The sequence below is a fragment of the Euleptes europaea genome, chromosome 18, assembly GCF_029931775.1.
Source record: "Euleptes europaea isolate rEulEur1 chromosome 18, rEulEur1.hap1, whole genome shotgun sequence".
NCBI lineage: Eukaryota > Metazoa > Chordata > Lepidosauria > Squamata > Sphaerodactylidae > Euleptes > Euleptes europaea.
Genome location: NC_079329.1, coordinates 2,575,995 through 2,599,052, shown reverse-complemented (window position 1 = coordinate 2,599,052; position 23,058 = coordinate 2,575,995). Strand labels below are relative to the sequence as shown.

The 23,058-nt window shown below is 52.8% G+C and overlaps 1 protein-coding gene across 1 annotated transcript; it reads right to left on the bottom strand.

Moving 5' to 3' along the window:
* Positions 1 to 771: 771 nt before the first annotated feature.
* On the bottom strand, positions 772 to 22,699 carry CNTROB (centrobin, centriole duplication and spindle assembly protein). The gene is given in 19 exon segments (XM_056863631.1): positions 772 to 900; positions 1,842 to 1,963; positions 2,082 to 2,264; positions 2,520 to 2,613; positions 2,986 to 3,149; positions 3,973 to 4,330; positions 5,494 to 5,668; positions 6,416 to 6,541; positions 7,154 to 7,287; positions 7,941 to 8,087; positions 12,460 to 12,675; positions 13,724 to 13,822; positions 13,968 to 14,084; positions 15,381 to 15,497; positions 17,973 to 18,132; positions 19,645 to 19,723; positions 22,114 to 22,207; positions 22,290 to 22,667; positions 22,670 to 22,699. Coding segments are annotated over 19 exon segments (2,922 nt in total).
* Positions 22,700 to 23,058: the final 359 nt, after the last annotated feature.

The window sequence follows — 23,058 nt, the reverse complement described above, 5'->3', positions numbered from 1 at the left end:
CGACCTCGGAAGGATGGAAGGCTGAGTCAACCTTGAGCCGGCTACCTGAAACCAACTTCCGTTGGGCTCGAACTCAGGTCGTGAGCTGAGCTGTTGACTGCAGTACTGCAGCTTAACACTCTGCGCCACGGGGCTTATTAAATATAAGGAGTCCCAAAACCTCATACTTGGAGGGGGAAAACCCCAAGGATTTTTAATGGGAATGTGCCCACAGAAATGCTTTGCTTTTTAAAACCCAGACCTTCACCAGATGTTGGGGGAGGGAGGACATGAATCCCAAAATGGGCACGGAAGAATGGAGAGGGAAGAGCTTTGATGAAAAGAGACAGGTATAGATGATGACAAAGAGGAAAGCCAGGTGTTGAAAAACAATCGCCCAACGTTAATTTTATTTAGAAAGCAAAGACAATGATGCAAAAATAATTAACTGTGCAAAAGACCAACAAACCCTGGTGTGTCTAAAGGTAGCACACCTATAACAAAGCATTCAAAACGTCCGGGAGGGGGGGGGGGAAGGAGACTCAGCAAAAGGAGGGCGGTATCCTCCAGTTCCTTCTCTGAAAGACACACCCCAACACATACACTTCAAATCAAACTGCTTCAAAGCATGGGAAATCCTGCCTCATCACCCAGAAGTCTTCGCTGAATTGAATTATCATGGTTGAGTCATAGTTTCGACTCCAAGTTGGGGCCGCGTTTCCCCTCAGACATCCAATCAGTCCAGGCACTTAAAAAACGGGATAACCGTGGGAAGGAGCAACAACAGGAAGCTCATCTCCACACACCTCCTCCCTTGCTGTGGCGGACATTTGAGGTCGGTACACCAGAGGGTTTCTTCCCGGCTTTGGGGGCAGAGTGAGGCCTCTCCCGGCTAAGGCCCACCCGCCGAGTGGGGGCCACCTGGGGAGGGGAGCAGAGAAAAGCGATGAGACACCAGGCAAGCCACTGAAGAGGCACGGGGCCTGCTCTTCTTACGGCTCAGGAACAAACTCCTCCCCACAATGCCACCCTGACGCTTCTCCGAGATACCCAGCCCCAAAAGCAACCAATACACCCACCTCTTTCCTCGCAGCTTCTGCCAACCTGGAATCGAAGCTCCGTCGTGTGTGCATATTTTCATCGCCTTTCATTTCTGAGCTGGAGAAGAGAAAATTAAAGTTGAGGAAGACGGGAATGCGGCCTCAGAAACAGAAAGCAGGGGTCTTGATCCCCAAATCCTTCTCTCCCCGGTCTGGTCCGATGTTTTATTTACTAAATTTATATCCCGCCTTTCTGCTCAATCAGGGCCACCAAGGCGGCTAACAATTTAAAAAAAAAAAAAGATCATTGTAGAAGGACATCATAAAACCAACTAAAACCCAAACTAAAATATGGTGGTGAAAAGTGCCGTCAAGTCGCAGCCGACTTAAGAAGAAGAGTTAGTTTTTATATGCCGACTTTCTCTACCACCTAAAGAAGAATCGAACTGGCATGCAATCACCTTCCCTTCCCCTCCCCACAACAGACACCCTGTGAGGTAGGTGAGGCTGAGAGAGCTGTGACTAGCCCAAGGTCACCCAGCTGGCTTCATGTGGAGGAGTGGAGAAACAAATCCAGTTCACCAGATTAGCCTCCGCCGCTCACACGGAGGAGTGGGGAATCAAACCCAGTTCTCCAGATCAGACTCCACCGCTCCCAACCACCGCTCTTAACCACTATACCACGCTAGCTTAAGGGTGACCCTGTAGGGTTTTTCAGGCAAGAGACGTTCAGGGGTGGTTTGCCACTGCCTGCTCCTGCAAAGCAACCTTGGCGGTCTCTCATCCCAGCACGAACCAGGGCCGGCCCATGCTTTGCTCTTACCTATGCAAATATCCATACAGCTCTTCAGTGGAAGGCACCAGCTTCCCCTTGGCCTGGTGCTGTTTCAACAGGCGCGAAACTTCGGCCACTTGTCTGGGAGACAGGATTCCCCCTTCGTGCACTGTGAAGGAAATGAGAGAGTGGGGGGAGAGAGATTAATGAGTAGTCAAGGCCAGCCAACAGAGCTTGTATACCAACGAGCTTGGCCACCACTTGCCAGGTAAGAGTAGACCACGCACCAGGGTTCTGCTTCTGAGCGCTGGAGGCTTCCAAGCCAACGTAGGCCACCCCAGCTTTGGACAAGGGAACTTTGGTTTTGTGGACGGCAGCGTTGCTGGCGGGCTGGATTCGAATGGTGCTGACAGAGGCACGCATGGGATCCCAGAGGGCCGTGGACCGATCGTGATAGGATAGAGACGTGCCTAGGAAGGAAGTTTTAGAGGGCTAAGAAGTTGTGTGGTGAGCCGCCCGGCCCTTCAGCCTTGAAGCCAGGCCTGACGCGCCTTTCTGCGCCCCTGATGCTCTCCATGGCCTGACTGGAGGACGCCTACCGCCCTCCAAGCCTGTGCGATCCCAACATCCCATGGGCCGCCATCCACACATGGCTGAGCTTACAAGGCCCGGCACACTGCAAGGGCCGGGGACTGCCAGCCAAGAGGAAAGGGTTGGGCTCTTACCCATCTGCGCCTGTTCTGTGAGGTGTGGTGGGTGTTCCCCCGAAAATCCCTCTTGCTTCTGAGCGCAGTTTTCATTGGCAGACTGCTCCAGCAGCTAGAAGGCAAAGGCAGGCAGGAGCCAAGATATGTGGGACCGCAACTATTAAAGAGTACCTGCTTTGCACGCAGAAGCAACCCAGGCCCAGGAACTGGCATCTCCAGTTTAATCACGAACAGCAGGTTTCGGGAAAGGCTCTTCCCTCCCTCCGTACTTGAAAAGCGGCTGCCAGCCAGAGGAGACAAGATGGCCGCCCTAGAGGACATCATGCTAGTGTTACCCAACGCTTTGGATTTTGCTCCGACACAAGCCAAGACCTTCCTCTAGCTAGCAGGAAGGGCGATTCAGGTCAATGCCACCTGCAAGGGCTGCAATTGAGGCCCCCCGGCTGGAACAGGAGGGGACAGAAATGCATTGAATGACACCTACCAGGCGCACGTAGTGCTGCAAATCAGGCTGGAAGGGCCGGCCTCCGCTCTCCAAGCTGCTGTGCTGGGGGGTGTCACCCTCGCTTCCCACCACCTCTGCGATCGTCTCATCGGTGTCATCGGTGAACGGATGCTCGGCCAAGTTCTCAGAGTGGAGAGTCAGGCCTAAAATTGGGGGTGGGGGGGCAGGGGGGAAGAGAAAGCCAGGAGGCCCACATTGAAGCACCAGGTCAACCAGGAAGGTTGCCCCCCCCCCCAATTTTAGGCAAAAGCCCGTCCCCAAAGTCAGCTCACACACAGAGAAGGGCATTGATGACAGACACACATACACAAGACCTTCTATTCACTTGCTAGTTTAAAAGTACATAAACATCCTCAAAAGTAACTTCCTCCCAGAAAAACCAAATGACTGGACACACCCAAAGCATATTTTAAACAATCTGCCCATCTCTTGGAGGCTAACCAATGGTCAACGGAAATGGACCCTCCGTGCCCTTACTGCAACTAAAAGACCTGTATTACAATACTGGAGATAAATGCCCACCTCCTGTATACCAATAAATGAAGGACCTCACAACTTTATATCAATGTTTCAGCTTATGGCATGTAGATTGCAGTTGTGTATGAATGTATTTTTGGGACATATTTGGAAACCATTTATAGAAGCTTATGTGTAGATCTGCCATTACTATTATATTTTTATTTCTACTCTCTATATACAGGGTTTTCCCCCTTTTTCGCTCTCTTTTTAAAATTAGTTACTGGGTTTTTAATTCCCCTCCCCTGCTGCCTTTTTTTTAGGGGGGGGGGGAGAAAGAACGAAATTTTTTAAATAATTACAATATTTACTTGCTGATTTCCTCCTGATCAGTGGGGCCCAAACCTCCCTCCCCCACAGGGCTGATCCATCCACCGCATACAAAATTGCTGCTGGAGAGTAGTGGGATTTTTTTCCAAGAGGGAGGGATAAGTGCCCCCCCTCCCCCACCTGCCACGGCTCCCATGTGGTCCATCTGTGGCTCCAGCGGCTGGAAGCCCTGCTGGCTGAGAACGCTGCAGTTGAGGATGTGGCTGAACTCCGTCGAGAGGCGCCCCGTGTCGGGAAGCAGGGGCAGGAAGGGCCGGTAAGGACCCAGCAGGGACTTCTCGGGGCCTTCTGAGGACCCCTGCAGGGCGCTGAGCTGAGCTACGGGCTGTCGGGGCAAGGCCTGGGTCCATCCTGCCCCCTTGCAGTCCCCCGTGCCCTGACTACTCCTGAGGGATTCCCCCTTCTGGTCCTTCTTAAGATGCTCCAAGAGCTGAAGGCACTCCACTTCCGAAGCAGGGCCCGGGTTCAAGGGACCATCCTAGGAGAACACAGCAAAGGGTTAAAACTAACACACCTCACCTCGCTTCTTCCAGATACCCTTCAACAGAACTTTCTCCTAGCCAGGCTATTTTCGCTGGTTAGAAATGTATAAGTTCAGACGAGCTTTCTTATTGGCGAGATGTAATGCCCTAGACTCAGCCGAGACATAGGGCGATACAATAAAATTACTGCAGAACGAAAATGCTCATTTTGTCCAGATCAAATAGACTCCCTAGCCCACATTTATTTATTTATTTATTTATTTATTTATTTGGTGATTTATAGCCTGTCCTCCCCAGGTGAAGCCGGCTCAGGGCGGTTAACATCATACGCAAACATTAATACATCAATAATAAAATTAACCACAAAATCTAAATTTAAAACAATAAAATCCCAATTTAAAACTTAAAAACTACAAAACTACATTGTTTTAGCATGTCCATAAAATAATATTGCCCGAAATAAATATATCACTCCCTGGATAAGCTAAAGATGCTTTCTGAGAAGAGGATACTGCGTTATCTGTTGCCAAATAGATCGGTCAATTGTGTGAGAGATGTGGCAACCTTTCTCTTTATAGTGTCAAGGAAAAATCACATTTCAATTCCCCCTTTTTAAAGTGTGAAGTGGTTGATGGATAGCCAGTGGCTGTTAAATCTAGGGAAAGGAGAAAAACTAACCCACCAACCCACCAGTTTGTCAGCAGGCAACACCCTGCCACCTGCAACATCACACAGTGAAGTGGCAAGAGGGTCAGACTAGGATCTGGGAGACCCAGGTTCGAATCCCCACTTGGCCATGGAAGCTTGCTGGGTGACTCTGGGCCAGTCACCCACTTCTCACTCCAACCTACCTCACAGGTTTGTTGAGGGGGTAAAATGGAGGAGAGGAGAAGGATGTACACCACTTTGGGTCCCATTGGGGAGAGAGGCCGGGTACAAATAAAGCTTAAAAAAAAAAAAAAAAAAAAAAAAGCAGGGGCAAGATTCGAACTCAGAGCAGGGTGTGCTGGGTGAGAGGTCTGTTTCCCGTTGACATATTTATTACAACATTTAAAATATTTATATCCTGCTTCTCCTCAGGGTTCAAGAAGGTTTACAGTAACAGTAAAAAAAATCAGTTTAAATAAAGTGACGAGCAAGCCCGGCAAAAGCCCCTCACCTGCTGTGGATCCTTGGCGCAGGGCTTGGGAGAGACGCAGGCAAAGAGGCGCAGGGCCTCGTTCCAGTGCGCGTGCATCATGGCCTGGAACTGGCTGGCCATCTCCGCGCGCTGTGCTTCCAGCCGCCGACACTTGGCCTGCAGCTCCCGCATCTCTTCCTGCTGCCGGGATATCCTGGAGGGGGTTGAGAAAGCCACTGCGGTGACAGGACCCGGGGCAAGGAAGCCATTTCCCCATCCAGCCAGTGTGGCGTAGTGGTTAAAAGAGGTGGTTTGGAGCGGTGGAGTCTGATCTGGAGAACAGGGTTTGATTCCCCCACTCCTACACATGAGTGGCGGAGGCTGATCTGGAGAACATGGTTTGATTCCCCACTCCTACACACGAAGCCAGCTGGGTGACCTTGGGCTAGTCAAAGCTCTCTCAGTCCCACCTACCTCACAGGGTGTCTGTTGTGGGGAGGGGAAGGGAAGGTGATTGTAAGCTGGTTTGATTCTCCTGCAAGTGGTAGAGAAAGCCGGCATATAAAAACCAACACTTCTTCTTCATCATCCCAAGAAGCCACTTCAGGGTTACCACTTACTTATTTCTCCTCCGCCTTTTTTGACCCAAAATGATCTCCAGGGCAACTCATAATTTATTTACTAAAACACTGACATCATGCCTTTCCTCATGAACACATGAAGCTGCCTTATACTGAATCAGACCCTCGGTCCATCAAAGTCAGTCTTGTCTACTCAGACCGGCAGCGGCTCTCCCGGGTCTCAGGCAGAGGTCTTTCACATCACCTACCTGCCTAGTCCCTTTAACTGGAGATGCAAAGGATTCAACCTGGGACTTTCAGCATGCCAAGCAGATGCTCTACCACTGAGCCAGGGCCCCTCCCCTGAAGAACCAGCAGAGGCACCCGTCCTGGACAAGTACCTGTCCTCATAGTCCTCAATGAGCTGCCGGTGCCGTTCATCCCGCTCTGCCAGGTCGGATTTGAACTGGGCCAGCTGGCTGGCCAGCTCTTTCTCGTGGTGGCTGCCGAGGTCCATCAGCTGCTTCCTGTCGGGGGAAAGAGGGGGAAGAGGAGAAATGAGAAACCACACTCCCCTGAAGGCAACTGCGGGGGGTGGGGCCTCAGGCCAGCAAAACTGGACCCCTCCCAACAAAAGGACACGTGCAGGTTGTTCCTGCTTCAGAAACCACAGGAAGGGGAGGGGTGACAGGAGAAGCCATTGGACACAAACGCAGGAAATATACACGGCTACTGTTGTACATGTTCATCATTCTAGATAGTATTTCATTTATATTAACTTCATTTAAAGTCTGTCTTTCTTACAGCTAAAACCAATGATGTAATAAAAACAATAGTGGGACCTTGACTTTTAAACTAAGAAAGAAGCAGGTTCCTAACCCTCGTTTTTGCAGAGACCTTGAGGAACGGGCCAGAAACCCCTGGTGAAAAAGCTAGGGTTGGGGTGTGTGTGAAGGCTGAGCAGGATATTCACGAGAAAGGGAGAGGACAGGAAAGGAAAGCCAAGGCATTCAGAGGAGCAGGAAGAGTCAACGTCCAAAAGACCTGGGGAGAAACCAAGAGCCAGACAGGGCAGAGAGCCCTAAGAGGCAGAGGCATTTGCAGACAGGGGCTGTCCTGGACCCAGAAGCCTCTCCCACCTGTGCTGTTCCCGCATGGTGCTCATCTGGCGCAAGCTCTCCTCGTGAACCTCCGCCAGCCGCTCCGTCACCTGCTGTTCCAAAACCACCTTCAGCTCCGACTCCAGTTTTACCTTCTGGGACTCATAACGTGCCTGGCAGGAGGGAGAAGAGCCCGTTGAGTTCGATCCTCAAGTGCTCCACTGGAAACATCCCTAGTCCCTACAGCCAGTGTGGTGTAATGGTTAAAAGGGGTGGTTTGGAGCAGTGGACTCTGATCTGGAGAACCAGGTTTGATTACCCACTCCTCCACATGAGCGGCGGAGGCTAATCTGGTGAACTGGATTTGTTTCCCCACTCCTGCACATGAAGGCATCTGGGTGACCTTGGGCTAGTCACACTCTCTCAGCCCCACCTACCACACAGGGTTTCTGTTGTGGGGAGGGAAAGGGAAGGTGATCGTAAGCTGGTTTGATTCTTCCTTAAGTGGTAGAGAAAGTTGGCATATAAAAACCAACTCTTCTTCTTCTTCAAGAAGTTCACCAGGGCCCCGCTTCAAGGCTCAAAAGTAAGCTGAAAGCCACGCCGTTCCAGCAGAAATAGGCCATACGATTGCATTTGGAACAGGGCTTTTGGTCATTTGACTATCTGCAGCCAGGGAATGTGTGTGAGGTGGGGGGAGAAATTGTAGCAATCAAAAGTCTCCCTTTCCATGCAACTCGTAGTGCGTTGTGGAGAAGACTCCTGCCCCGACTTTGCCCTCCCCACCCCAAAGCGTGAGGTCCCATCCCGCACTCCCCACGCCCACCTTGACCAAACTCATCTCCATCTTCAGGCCGTCCCGCTCTCGACGCATGGCTTCCAGCTCACTCTCCAGGCCCTGCACTTCCGTCTGCACCGAAACCAGAACGCGCTGGGCATCGGCTGACTTCTGGGCCTCTCGCTGGGCAATGGCCTAGATGGGAGCGGAGAGGGGGGTAAGAGAAGCAGCCGGGCACCCACATTCACCTGTTCTAGACATGGAAAAAACGGCAACCTGCAAGCCGTGCCAGCTGGCTTCTCCTGCTGAGCATGCTTTAGAGCGGTTCCTCAGTGGAACAGGCTTCCTCTGGAGGTGGAAACCTTCCCTGGAGGTTTTTAAGCGGAGGCATTTTAGCGGAAGCCCCCTGGCAGCTGGCATGCCCGTGGGGCCCTGACCCTCCTCTCTTTCATGCAGAGGCTGATAGGAGAGAGCCCTCCTCTTGGGGACTGAACTGATGGAGGACGCTCAGGCCCCCCAGCCTTGTGGGATGATCAGCTGCCTGCTTTTGCCCTGGGATGACACCCAGGTTTAAGCAGCAACAAGGAGGATATGAAGTCATCTTGTACTGGGCCAGACCGCTAGCTCTCCAGGGTCTCGGGCAGAGGTTATTCACATCTCCTACAACCTGATCCCTTTAATTGGAGACGCTGGGATTGAACCTAGGATCTTCTGCATACTAAGCAGATGCTCTGCCACTGAGCTACAGCCCCTCCCAAAGCGATCCCCCACCCCCCTTGGGCTGCAGCTGCTACTTAGTCACTCAAGCGAAACGAGGCAAGATGCGTCTAAACATTAGCAAAACGAGGCAAGATGCATCTAAACATTAGGAAGAACCTTCTAAAAATTAAAGAGGTTCCTCAGTGGAACAGGCTTCCTCGAAAGGTGGTGAGCTCTCCTTCCCTGGAGGATTTAAAGCAGAGGCTAGATGGCCATCTGTCAGCAATGCTGATTCTATGATCTTAGGCAGATGATGAGAGGGAGGGCATCTTGACCATCTTCTGGGCATGGAGTGTGGGTCACTGGGGGTGTGGGGGGAGGTAGTTGTGAATTTTCTGCATTGTGCAGTGGGTTGGACTAGATGACCCTAGATGAACCATCTAGGACAGGGGTGGGGAACCTTTTTCCTGCCAAGGGCCATTTGCACAGTTATAACATCATTCGGGGGCCATACCAGGTGTAGATTTCCCGGTGGGGTGGAGAGGCTAGGGTTGCCAGGTCTCCGGCCACCACCTGGAGGTTGGCAACCCCAGGGGAGGCCACACAAAGAAGGCCTGGAGGGCGCCCTGCTCCCCCCCCAGGCGGGAGGGCAGCCAGCGGTGGGCCCGAGCAAACGAGGCGCCAGGGGGGCGCAGCCCGCAGTCGATCAGCAAGGGAGGAAGGAAGGAAAACAGAGAAAGAAGAAAAGGGAGAAAGAAATGGAAAGAGGGGGAGAAAGAAAAGAACGGAGGGAAACAGACAAAGAAAGAGACAGAAAGTGAAGGAGAGAGAAAAGCCTTCCCCCCACACACACACACCAGCCCCACGCGACCTGGCCCCAGGCTCCATGCCCTCCCACCCCCAGAGTCCACAAAAGGCCCCCCGAAGCCTGATCGGCTCCTGCACACATGCTCTGCCGCGGGTCTCTTTCCCCCCTCCCTCTTGCTGCTCAACAGCCGACAGGCAGCAAGAGGGGCTTACAGTGTGCCCCGGCATTCCTGCATGCTGAGGCTATAGGGGGCAGCCCTGGGGGAAGCATCCCTCCCCCTCCTCTCGGCGACCAACAGCCATCAGTCGGCAAGAGGAGGTCCAAAGGGCGCCGCAGCGCCCCTGCAAGCCGTGGCCCCAGGAACACCCTCAGGGAGGGCCGCCCTGTGCTGCGCCTCCGTGGCAGGGCCCTGGAGCTCCCGAGGGCCACAAAAAATGGAGTTAGGGCCTGAGGTTCCCCATCCCTGATCTAGGAGAAAACCTTTCCCCACTGGCTGGCCCTAACTCCATTCACAACACTCTCTTGACAATCAGCCAAGTTACAGCATTTTAAAAATTAGCCAGGGAAATCGGATCCCTGCATTGTTCCCCTTTGAGATCAAGGGAGGGGGGGCAAACCAGAAGGCCCTGCTGCTCATGCCTCCCCTTGGGAACGGCCCCCTAGAAGAGAGTATCGTTTCCAGGAGCAAGCTGTTCAAAGAGGTGGGGGCCAGAGCTGCAGATAACACAGTCCAAGCAAGGTTGAGCCAGCCTTTCAGCAGTGGCTCTTTCACAAACAAGCTCTCGGCACCTCGGAGACTCTGGAGCTCCCTTCATAGCCCACAGGAACTTATGCCGAGACTAAAAAATGTGCAAGTCTTTAAAGACTCCTGCGCGGTTTGGCCACCACTCTTCCCCCACAAAATTTCTTCACGGACCACAATTTTCCCCTGTGCCGATCTGTAAGAGTTTGAATCCAGACTGGGGAGGTGGCACGGGTTCATAAAAACCAGTGGCAGGAGAGAAAAAAGATGAACAGACGTGAATGCGTGGCTCTCCATCTCTGGCCAGGTTTCTTCTGGCTTTATTCTTAACTTAATCATACTGCTCAAGGCCGCTGGGCCAAATGAGCAGTTTCATTTTAGTAAGAATTAACTTAACCTACAGCCCGCCTTTCTCGCTGAGATTCCAGGCGGGGTGCAAAAGCAATTCAATCAGAGAGCAAAGACCTCCACTAAACAATGCTATGGGACTGCAACAACAACAACAAAACGGAACAGCAATGCAAACAAAAAAAAACAATCTAACAGGACAAGGGCTGTCTGAGGCACGACATACCTCAATGAAGAAAAGGGGATACAAAGTCAGAGGACACTGTAGTAAAAAGGGACATAATATGTACAATAAACATGGTATTAGACTAGTTAGATTCGAGTCCGGCAGCACCTTAGAGACCATCAAAATGTTTGGGGTATGAGCTCTTGAGAGTCAGAGCTCCCTTCGTGAGATAGACGTGATCTTCTGAGCCGTCCCATTTTACTACAGCTCTAAACCCTTTATAAAAATGATACACAAAAAAATAATAAAAATGATTCAACAAGCAAAGCTTGGTTTCACATGGAGACATGGATCAGAAAGGGCCTCAGCTGTTGAACGGCTGCCAGCCACACAGCTGTTGAAGGAAAGCAGGTGATAACCTTAAAAGGGAGGAAAGAAGCCGCTTGCTAACTAACACCCTTGTGGCTAGTTTAACAACAGCACAGAAGCAATCCTTCAGTGACACCCCCGCCTCTTTCATAACGCACACTTTCTCATGGCATTCACACATGTAACCTGGATCACAAGACTCAGCTTAGCAGCTGAAGGGCTCCCGACTCTTTTAAGCACCTTCTGGAAAACTTCCAGGAAGCAGTTTGAAGCAACGTGGAAGGAGAAAGAGAGAGAGAGAGACAGGGAAGCCGCTGAACCAGATAGCATAAGCTGCAGGGGACAGGCGAAGCCCTCTTCCCAAGGCACTGAAGTCCACAACCCGCACATCAGGTACAACTCAAGCATGTTTGAAGCTGTTACTTGTATCACTAAGGACTAGAAACTTTAAAAATAAAAGCTGGAGCAAGGGTTATCAACCACAGGAAAGAGAGGGAGCAAACTAGGTGCACCTCTTCCCCAATATATTGCATGTTTAATTCAGATCAGGAGCCACGTAGGATGTCCCGCACAGGTATTTCCTAACTCGCAGATCAGAACTGGACTCTTAGGTAACCGCTGTTTTTTGCCGCGGCCCCCAGAGCTCTGAGAACTGGGACGAGACAGCTCACCAACCTGACAAAAAGGAGTTTTGCCTCTCAAAAGCTTACACCCTTCAAAATCTGGTTGGTCTCTAAGGTGCTGCTGGACGCGAATCTCGTTTTCGACTGCAGTTCAACACGGCTACCCTCCGAAACTCACCAGTCTGGTTTTCTGCTCCCTTTTCTCCCCATTTGTGCTGTCAATCAACTGCAGCTCTTCCCAGACCAGGGAACCCATGGCAAAGGAGGCACAACCTGCCCTCCTGCAAAGGGGGTAAAAGGCTACAGTTTCAGGGCGGAGCCAGCATCAGCCCTGCCCAGGATAGGCCACACACCTGCAAGACAGGTGCCTGATTGCTAGAGGGACTGTGGACTTTTACTGGCCTGGATGCTCAGGCAGAAGCGTGGGGCAGGGGTTGCTGGCAGAAAGGGGATTCTTCCACACCCACTGATTTCAAAGATAACCTCAGCACTGCTTCTGCTCACTGAGCAGCCACAGAACAGGAGCGCCTCCCTGGGGAGGGGCTGTGGCTCAGTGGTAGAGCCTCTGCTTGGCATGCAGAAGGTCCCAGGTTCAATCCCCGGCATCTCCAGTTAAAGGGACTAGGCAAGTAGGTGATGTGAAAGACCTCTGCCTGAGATCCTAGAGAGCCGCTGCCGGTCTGAGTAGACAAGACTGACTCGGATGGACCAAGGGTCTGGTTCAGTATAAGGCAACTTCATGTGTTCATGGAGAGGGATCCATCCTGTGGAAGGACACAGGACAGCAGAGCCAGGAGGATCCTCCGGCTCACCTTCTCCTTCTCCAGCTGGGTGCGGCTCTCCTCCTGCAGGGCCTGGCACTGCTGCTCCGCCTGCCTCTCGCGCTGCGCCCAGCTCCGCTGCTGCTCCTCCAGCGTGGCCCGCAGCGCCTCATGCTGCCGACGCTCCAGGTCCCAGTCCGCCTGCAGGTTGCACACCCGCTGCCCCTCCGCCTCCAGGCTGCGCAACAGGGAGGCCTTCTCCTCCTCCTGCCCAGGGAAGGGGAACAAGCACCAGTCAGTTGCAACTCAAGAGCCACCCCCCACCCCCGGGCCAAAGCAAAGAGCAGTCTAGCCCCGCACAAGCAGGGCAGGGGGCAAACCGCCACTACTAGTGCCCACTCTCCATGATGGGCAGTTCAAAGGCATGGTGCCAGGGCTGGCATCAGCATACCCTGAGGCGGGGCAGCTCCCAGGGTTTTTGCCAGGGCTCACTGCTGCCAGAAGCCCATTCAATTGCCAGCGCTCCACCACCCTGGTAGTTAAATTGTGGAACTCCCTGCCCCAGGATGTGGTGACTGTTGCCAACTTGGAAAACTTTAAGAGGGGACAGGACATGTTCATGGGTGAGAGGGCTATTCATGGCTACTAGTAAGGTCAACAGAAAGGTCAACAGAAACCACAAGCAGGAGGGGCATAAATGAAAAACCACCAACAAAATACTGGGGGAAACAAATATTCTTTCTCCCAGCTCTGAACCTTTAGGAGACTGTCTGGGGCAAAGCGTTCCACAGCTAGTGTGCCACAACCAAGAGGGCCACGCGTTACATTCGAGAAAACAGGGAGGCAGAGAAGGGCCTCCAAGAAAGGTCCCAATTAACAGGCAAGGGCGTGCTCTCCAACCAGGGCCAGCACCAACATACCCTGAGGTGGGGCAGGTGCCGAGGCCCAGGTCTTCTGGCAGGGCCCAGTGCCAACACTCACCACCTGCTCGCCTCCCCATCAGCCCATCTGCTTGTTAGGTGTCCTACCACCCACCACCCACCTTTCCAGTGACACGCACAGTGTGAGAGCATTGGGAGCAATGGAAAATGACTGAGTGGGTGGGAGAAGAAGGGATGGGTAAGCAGCAGGGGAGAATGCGGGCAGGTGGGCAGGGAGGTGTGAGTGGGGAGGTCACAGCGGCAAGCAGAGGAGAGGAGCAGGGTCCTGGACACCCTCTGCCCAGGGCCCCTCCACACCTGGCACCAGACCTCTCTCCAACTGCTGCAGCCACTCATGCTAGGAGTTTCCGAGGGCAGCTGCAGGCGGCTCTTACCAGCATCTCCTTTTGCTTGCAATACAGGCTGGCGGTTTGCTGTTCCTGGCTGAGGGCGGACAAGGCTTCTTCGAGGCGCCCTTCAGCCTCTTCCATTTTCTAAAGGAGGAAAAGCACCAGCTCACAGCAGCAGAAAGCCACCGGGCTAATGACTGCTGACCCCCCACATTGCAGGCTGTTGGAAGATAGCGGCCCTCCCAGCACCCCCCGTGCCCCATGCAAACCTTGTGCCCCCGAGCCTGACCTCTCTGTGCCTCCTCAGTGCTTGAACCGCAGCCTCCTTCTCCGTTTGCAGCCTGTGGAGGGTCTCTGTCCGCTCAGCCTCATGCCGGTTCCAGCCCTCCACCACCTTGGCCAGGGTCTGTGGGACAGAGAAGCCAGCTCAGCCAGGTACCCACTGCAGGGGCCAACGAGGGAAGGCAACATGGATCTGGCCCAGGACGCCCCACCACATTCAAGGAGACCCCTTGCTTGCAGCAGCAGCAGACAGAAAGGCCCACCTTGACTGACGTTAGGTCTGATTCTCTCCTCTGAAAGCCAGGCACTTTGCCTGTTCCATAAGACAATGACAAACTCTTGCATATGGAGGGCGTAAGGGTTACACTGTTGGACTAGGACGACCTGGGTTCCAGTCCCCGCTTGCCATGAAAACCCACTATGTGACTTTGTGACCAGTCGTTTTCTCTCTGCCTAGCCTACCTTAGAAGGTTGTTGTCAGGATGAGAACCAGGTACTCTGCCCTGAGCTCCTTAGAGGAAGGGTGGGATCAAAATGTGATGGAGACATAAGCTGAAGGGAAACAAGCAGCTCCTTCTGGGCCAGCTTGGGCTGTGCTCTCATCCCTCCAAGGCAATTTGCTCCCAGTAGCCTCCTCACCGCATCAGCTGCCCTGAGAGAACAGTCCTATAACTGCTGTCACTCCCTGAGCTCTTGACTTGTTCACAGGACCTCTTCTACCAAGCAATTTTGTCCAGCCTCCACTTCATTTCTGGGTAAGTAGTCAACAGAGGGGTCCTCTTCTCTGCTAGACAGAGGTGAGCAGAGAGCTGAGCCCCCTGCAAGTAACCTTTGGTGGTAAAAAATGCCACCAAGTCACAGCCACATCACAGCCGACACGGCAACCCCATAAGGTCCCTAAGGCAAGAGACAAACAGAGGAGGTTTGCCATTGCCTGCCTCTGAGTAGAGACCGTGGACTTCCTTGCTGGTCTCCCATCTTAGTACTAAGCAGAGCCGACCCTGCTTAGCTTCTGAGAACTGAGGAGCTCAGGCTAGCCTGGGCCATTCAGGTCAGGGCAAGTAACTCTCACAGCCTATGAGACTATGAATTAAGCTAGGCAGTGCAGCTGGGTTGGGAAGCCCTCAAGGTCCTGCTTTGGCCTGGGGTGCCACAGCCGCTTCTGGTGGATGTTGCGCGGGATGCAGAGGCGAGCACCTCCTTCGAAGCAGCTCCAGGCTGCCCGGTTGGGGTTCTGCTGGGCAGGCTGTTGCTTTCAGAAGGATGGAAGGTGCCACAACCAGAGAATGAACCAGGGACCTGATTGGCTATGGCCAGCTGTCGCCACCTGGGCTCTGGGTTCCTCCACCCCTGCCCACTTCCTGCCATTCCTGGCCCCTACCCGTTCCTCTCTGCACACCCGCTCCCAGCCCAGCCTCACTTTGTCCAGCTGCTCGATCATGCTGTCTTTCTTCTTGTCTGCTGAGATGGCGACGGCCAGCTGCTGCTGTAGCTCCAGGAGGCGGTTCTGCAAGGCCTGGATGTGCCGCTCACAGTGCTGGAGGAGGATGGGAAGTGGACAAGGTGTCAGTTAAAGAAGAAGAATGGACAGAAGTGTGTGTGTGTGGGGGCATTTAGAGAGGTGGGCCCCAGAAGTTAACATCCATGGGAGAGGAGCTAGGACTTAATGCCAGACACCTGCATTCACACCATATGGATTGTCCTGGAAGGCTTGCCTCATTTCAGGTTGTTTTTTAAATGTATGCACGCTTCCTCCATGAGGAGGATCAGGGCCAGCTATAACGGTGTTCGCCAATTCCTAGACCTAGCATGGTGCAGTGGTTAAGAGCGGTGGTTTGGAGTGGTGGACTCTGATCTGGACAACCGGGTTTGATTCCCCACTCCTCCACATGAGCGGTGGACGCTAACCTGGTGAACTGGATTTGTTTCCCCACTCCTACACATGGCGTCAGCTGGGTGACCTTGGGCTAGTCACAATTCTCTCTGAACTCTCTCAGCCCCGAACTCTCAGTTGGTTTTCATATGCCGACTTTCTCTACCACTTAAGGAAGAATAAAACAGGCTTACAATCACCTTCCTTCCCCCTCCCCACAACAGACACCACGTGAGGTAGGTGAGGCTGAGAGAGCTCTAAGAGAGCTGTGACTGGCCCAAGGTCACCCAGCTGGCTTCATGTGTAGGAGTGGGGAAACCAACCCGCTTCACCAGATTAGCGTCTACCGCTCATGTGGAGTGGGGAATCAAACCCGGTTCTCCAGATTAGAGTCCACCGCTCCAAACCACCGCTCTTAACCAGTACACCACGCTGGCTTAAGAACAAGATGTGAGCACGTCAAGAGTGCTTTCCATTATTTGGCAACTGCAACCAGCGGTCTGGTCACAAAATACACCTTCCAGGCAGGTTAAACTGAAATTGTGCTTTGCGCAAAGAATGCTGTAGGAGACAGATGAGGAGGGGGCAATGCACTCTCCCCACAGAGCCGATGCTTGTGCCTCTGGTTCCGCAGATATTTCCACCCAAAGAAAAGGGGACCTCCCGGATCACAGCAAGGGCCAGAAAGCTTTCTTTGTGTTCCCAGCAGCACCAGCGCTGGGGAAGGCAGGCTGTGTTCTAATAGGCTTACGGAGCTAAATGGAGCTTTGGGAAGGAGCCGGCCAGCCTTCCACCCACCCTGACAAGCAGCTTAAGGGGCTCGGCCACAGCTCCTGCAAGGTCAGGCCCATTGCAGCAGCACACGGGTTGCAGCACGGCCCGCCAGCGCCTCCCTGGAGGAAGTCGCTCCTTGTCAATGCAGCTCCCTTCTAGGACAGGGTCCCCAATGTGGTGCCCATGGGAACCAGGGCACCCACTGACACCTTTCCCGGCACCCACCAACTGTTTTTAGAAAGTGGGTTTGGCCACATGGGGCTGTTGCCCAGCAGGGCTTCTGACTGGCCACTGAAGATCTGAATGGCTGCGTAGATGAAAACAAGGTTGGTTCAGCAGCAGTTGCCACCACAGTGTTTGTTTTATTCTCTTTCACTCCTCATTCCCAGTGTATTTTTAAAGTTACACCTCTTTTCTCCCTGCACTTGGGCTTCCTCTGCCTCCCATAGCAACCACTTTGGGGTTGAGGCCACCGACCTGTGTCAAGAAGTTGGTTTTTATATGCTGACTTTCTCTACCACTTAAGGGAGAATCAAACAAGCTTACAATCACCTTCCCCTCCCCACAACAGACACCCTGTGAGGTAGGTGAGGCTGAGAGAGTGTGACTAGCCCAAGTTCACCCAGCTGGCTTCATGTGTAGGAGTGGGGAAACCAACCCAGTTCACCAGATTATAGTCCACCGCTCATGTGGAGCGGGGAATCAAACCCGATTCTCCAGATTAGAGTCCACCGCTCCAATCCACTGCTCTTAACCACTACACCATGCTGGTAGCCCCAGATCTTGACCTGCCTCTGCAAAGCCTCCCCTTGTCTGGCATTTAAGGAAAAGGCAGGGCTGTGAAGAATGGGATGGAAGCAAAAGCGGCTTCCACCTGAGACGTTGGCTTGGCTCTTCCCTCGGCAGAGATGGGACTCTTCCCATGGTAAGGGCGAAGGGGGGGGGCATGTAGAAGGGAGGAAGAAAAGCTCATTACAGGCCATGATACCGGCTAAGCCGAGCAGCTTTGCTTAAAGTTGCAGGTCACATGACACGCACCCACTCTCCCCCCCCCCCATTAGCCATATTGGTCCGTCCTTCAAGAAGCTTTGGCTGCCTAATTCGGAGCAGTAATCCTGGTAACCAGGAAGAGCTCTGGGGGACAAAAGCAAGGGAGGGGCAGGACTGCAGGGCCGGTGTGTTAGGCTCCGTTTTGGGCAGATGCCATGCTCTGTGGAGCGTCTTCCCAGGGAAGCCAGTCTCCAGCAGCGATGGGAGAGGAAGCAGCAGCGAAGTCCCAGCCTGGCAAGCTGCCCACTCCCTCATACTCCCACAATCCTCTGCAAAACTTTCAGGCCAGTCGCATGAGTGCCCGGCCCCTCTCACCTTCCGCCGGGCCTGCTCCTTGTCCAAGGAGTCCTTCAGAAGGTGGGAATCGGCATAAGACTCGCGGATCTGGCCCAGGCGAAGGCTCGTGTAGCGAGGAAACAGCTCCTCAAAGCCTGACACGGATCCAGCCGGCGAGATTTCTTGCAGGGGCCGGGCACTGCGGCAAACAAGAGAATGTACAGAACACGCGAGGCTCAGTCAAGACCCCTGCAGTTCCTCTACCTTCCCACCCCCACATTGTTCATTGCTCCATCCCATAAAGGCAGGATAGAGACCCAGGCCCATCCCTACTTCCCCCTCTAGGGCAGCATTAAATGGCAGGCCCCACCACTGCCTCATCAAGTCCCCTGTTCCGGCCACCCCCGGTACCATGACCTGTATTTATTTATGAAAACATATCCTTGTGGTATTTATGTATTAAAACATTTCCTCGTGGCCTTTCCTTGTGGTTCAGGGTGGCTTAGGATAATAAGTCACAATATGGTCAGTTAAAAAAACAGAAAACCCCAAATCTCTCCCCTCCCCTCAAAATCCCTGGCTAACAGCAGGCCTTACAGCACCTCCTGAAGATCTCCAAGGAGGGGGCCCTCTCAGCTCTTCAGGGAGTCCGTTCCACAAAGTCGGAGCCACGATGGAAAAGGCCACACCTCTGGTCGATGCCAGGAAGGCCACCCTAAGTGGTGGGAGAGCCAACAGATGGGTGCCTGAGGACCGTAGTTGGGCACAGGGACATGCGGAAGGAGACAGGGTCTCCGTATTTCTTTACAAAACTGTGAGCTCTACCCACCAGTCAAATCTTTCCTGGACAACAGCAAGGCATATCAGCCTTCCCTTCACCACTTCCACAAGACCATGAGTCTGAGAACTGGCTTCGGGATCGCTATCTCAAGGATCTTGTTGCATCAACAAGCCAGCCCCAATGAAACCCCTCGCTAGTCCCTGATATTCACCTTGCTGTCTATCCAAGAGATTCGGTATCTGACCCTAAACATCTTTCCCCTGCTCTTACCAAACTGATTACATTTTGTATTGTACCCCTGCATCCTGTCTCCTTTGCAACGCGTCTCCCTCCTTCAGCCTGGGATAAAAGAACTCAGGGGCCATTTATGCTTGGTAATTAGCAGTGCATTCCAGGCTGAAGTGCCCCGCATATTTTTTGGTTTTTCACACTGAATGATCATTCAGGACGGCATTTCTTAAGAGCCCCTTTACGACTTTTTGTGTTTGCTCTGCCCCTGCCTCGAAGAATCCTCTCAAGGAAGCATGCAAAATCACAGCTGAGCATTAGCTATGCAAACAGCGGTTGCTAATGGAAGGAACAAAGGAGCAGACAAGTGGGGGAGTGGAATTTCTCCTTTTGCGTTGGGACTGTGAATAGGCATTTTAAAGGTCACATTTAAAAAAAGAGCTTTGAGCGAGCATCAAAATTGACCCTGCATAAACGGCCAGGGATCTCCACTCCTACTTGTATCTGATAAAGGGAGCTCTGACTCGAAAGCTCATACCCCAGAAATCTTGTTGGTCGTCAAAGTGCTACTGGACTTGATTCTAGCTCTTCTACTGCAGCCCGACACGGCTACCCTCTGTAAATATCTGGCCCTGCAGACACACCAGCCACTGGCAAGAAACCCTCACAGGAGGCCAGTCCAGGCCACCGTAGCGCTCTTACTTGAGGAGGGCAGCCGTGCTGTCGCTCTCAAATGAGTCGTTGTCTTTCCGCTCGAAGGTTCCCACAGCCATGCTGTCCCCTGCAGGCAGAGAAGGGGAATAGTCACCTGCAGCTTGGACACAGCTTTGAGGGACACGGGGACATGGAACCGGCTCTCTTCCCCCACAGCTGGGAGACGGCGGGCTGCCTGCCCCAGAAGCCATTCAGAATCTAGGATGGCTTTAGAGGGGTGCCAGAGCAGAATCGAGATCCCCAAACAAACGCTGGGCCCAAACTGCTCTCCCTTGCCTTCCACATCCAGCAGACCAGACTGCTTAGAACAAGCCAAGCAGTGCAGGACTGTATGACTGTTTTGCTACAAGCATGGCATTTTTTCCCAGGGGGCCTAGAATCAGGCGGCTTGAAGCGGGGGAGGGGAAAAGCTGTGCACAGGGGAGTGAAAGAGAGCGCTTGAGCAGAAGGCAGGATTATTCCCATGGCACAGGCAAACCAAACCGCCAAGCTGGCGTTTCAGTGTCAAATACAGGTGCCACTGCTGCACCCGGTGATCTCAGACAAATGATGGGTAAACAAAACAAAATAGCCCAGGGCACCTTAAAGACAGACACATTTATGGTATCATCAACCCACAAAAGCCTTTTCAGGGGCCACAAGAAGTGATACGCAGTGGGAAACTTTCCAAAGAATTTTCCACTGCTCTATCTTTCCATGGAAATTTTTCTGCCCCTCACATGTGAATATAATCCGTTCGTCCAGAGATGTCAGGGCTATAGTGCTGCAAACCAGTCATGTTAGATGGGCTAAATGTGGGATATGAAGCAACAAACAAATAAACAAGCACCAAGGATCTTTCCAGTTTGCTTCAAAGATTTCCATCATGCTTTGCAATTCGCTTGCTGATTGACTGAAAGGTGCTGAATGTATTTCTAATCTGCTTGGAGTCCCAGTGAGAAAAATAGACTACAAAGATAAGAAGAAGAGTTGGTTTTTATATGCTGACTTTCTCTACCACTTAAGGGAGACTCAAACTGTCTTACAATCACCTTCCATTCCCCTCCCCATAACAGACACCCTGTGAGGTAGGTGGGGCTGAGAGAGCTGTGACTAGCCCAAGGTCACCCAGCAGGCTTCATGTATTGGAGTGGGCAACCAACCTGGTTCACCAGATTAGCCTCCACCTCTCATGTGGAGGATTGGGGAATCAAACCAGGATCTCCAGACTAGAGTCCACCACTCCAAACCACCGGTCTTAACCACTACACGCTGGCTCTCAAACACACCCCAGCCCTTACACATGGGGTATCTGCCTCCTTAGCTAATGTTAGTTACATTATTTATTTAAATGTCCCAGAAAATCCACATCACTGGCCACAGAAGCCTTCTTGCAGCAGACAAGCTCAGCTGCTCCTCTGGAGCTTGTTTTTAAGGCGATGCTGGTTAAGCACTAAAAAAGCAAACAGCATCCCACCCACCCAGGAGGGAATAGGGCCACGGGGACAAAAAGCAAATCCTTTAAATTAACAAATGTGTCAAGTCAGCGGTTTTTAAACCAACAGTCACTGGCACAATTTCAAGGAGTTCCTAGGACCGCAATGAAAACAACAAATGCCGAAGGGATGGGCTGCTGCCCCCACCACCTTTCCCAGCGGTGTGCATCGTTTCTCCCCAATGCACGCACATTGATTTAACAATTCAGGAGCACAAACGCAGCTGCTGAGTTGTAATTCAGCAGACTCCCGAGTGGTTGTCCACAAAACAGCAAAGAAACAAAAAACAGCATGGGAACAAGAATAATTTTAGTAAGACAGAATAAAGCGATTCTTTTTCCCCTCTACATGGTTGCTTTTGGTTCTGTCATTCATTCGTTGGTATAGCCGTCTTGCTTTTCACAAAAAAGCAAGCAAGCAACCAGGGGGCTCAACATAATCCATTTTAAGGGTGACTCCTGTGGCCAGTGAAGGAGGGGATGGAGAATGTGTTTTGTGTGTGTGTACAGGCCAAGCAGCTGTCAATCAGACACTCCCAAATACATGGCTCATCCCACCCTCCTTCAGGTCCTAGAAGACTGGCTAGGGATGGACGGAAGGAAAGTACACAAATGAAGCCGTCTTCTACTGAATCAGACCCTTGGTCCATCAAAGTCAGTATTGTCTACTCAGACCGGCAGCGGCTCTCCAGGGTCTCAGGCACGGGTCTTTCACATCACCTACTTGCCTTTAACTGGAGATGCCGCCGGGGATTGAACCTGGGACCTCCTGCATGCCAACCACTGAGCCATGACCCCTCAGTGACACTCTTGAGCACAGCGATGGAAGATTGCCCCAAGTCGATACAGAAGGAGCCAGCCAAGGGGCCTTGCTTGCAAGAGAGTCTATTACAAAAAGTCAGGTTTCCCTCTTCAGTAACCAGGAGTTTTCTCACCCCTCCATGCAGAGGAGAGTCCTCCTCCCTTCTCTGCCCACCACTCACCATGGGCAGCCTCTCTGGAGCTACGGAGCATACTCTGTAAGTGGCAGCGCACGTTCTCCATCTCCGAGATGTGGCGGGGCTCAGCAGCGCCACCCTGCAGCAAGGAAGGAGAATGGGTTTTAATGAGGGAGGAGGCATCCTGGCCCTCCCCAGCTCCCAGGCCTCCCTTTCCTCACCTTCCTGTACGCACTGGCCTCCACGCCGGTTGAAAGCTTGTGGCTCAGCTCCTCTGCCAGGGTATCGAGGTCTACTTCAGAAGCCTCACTTTCCCTGGCCAAGCTCAAACTGCGTTGGGCCTCCAGGTGGGATCGTGCCTGAGCCTCAGCCTGCCAGCCCTGGTGGAGCGAGGTGTACAGCTGCGTAGTCACTTTGGAAGCAAAGGGGCTGGCTGACTGGGCACGGGGCACCTGCTGTGCAGGAGTTGTGGGCATGGAGGCGGGCAGGAGCTCCATGTCACTCAGCAGGTCCTCGCTGCGGATGGAAGAGTTCAAAGTTCGGCATGTGATCTTCTCCGCCATTGAGGCGAGGAGGGGAAGAGGGGGTCGAACGCTTCCTCCCGCTCAGCAAGGCAGCAAGAGTTCTGCATTCAGCAGTCCTGAGTCTTTGTCACAAGGAAGCATCCCTTGATGACCGGTTACCAGGAGAGCCAGGGGGGAGGGATTCAGACATGTTACTCTGTCCAGGGGGCTGAGAAGAGGCTGGAAGCAGACGCACCGGGAAGGACGAGGAGTCTCAGCTTGCTCTAAAAAACGAGGGGAAGAAGAGTGAGCATCACATGGGCCCAGAGGAAGCAGAGAGCCTGCAGTCCCACCGAGGGTTTGCCACCTCCAGGTGGGGTCTGGAGATCTCCTGGAATTACAAATGGTCTCCAGTCTACAGAGATCCACTCCCCTGGACTCGAGGGCTGCTTTGGAGGATGGACTCTACATAGGGTCGCCAGCTCCA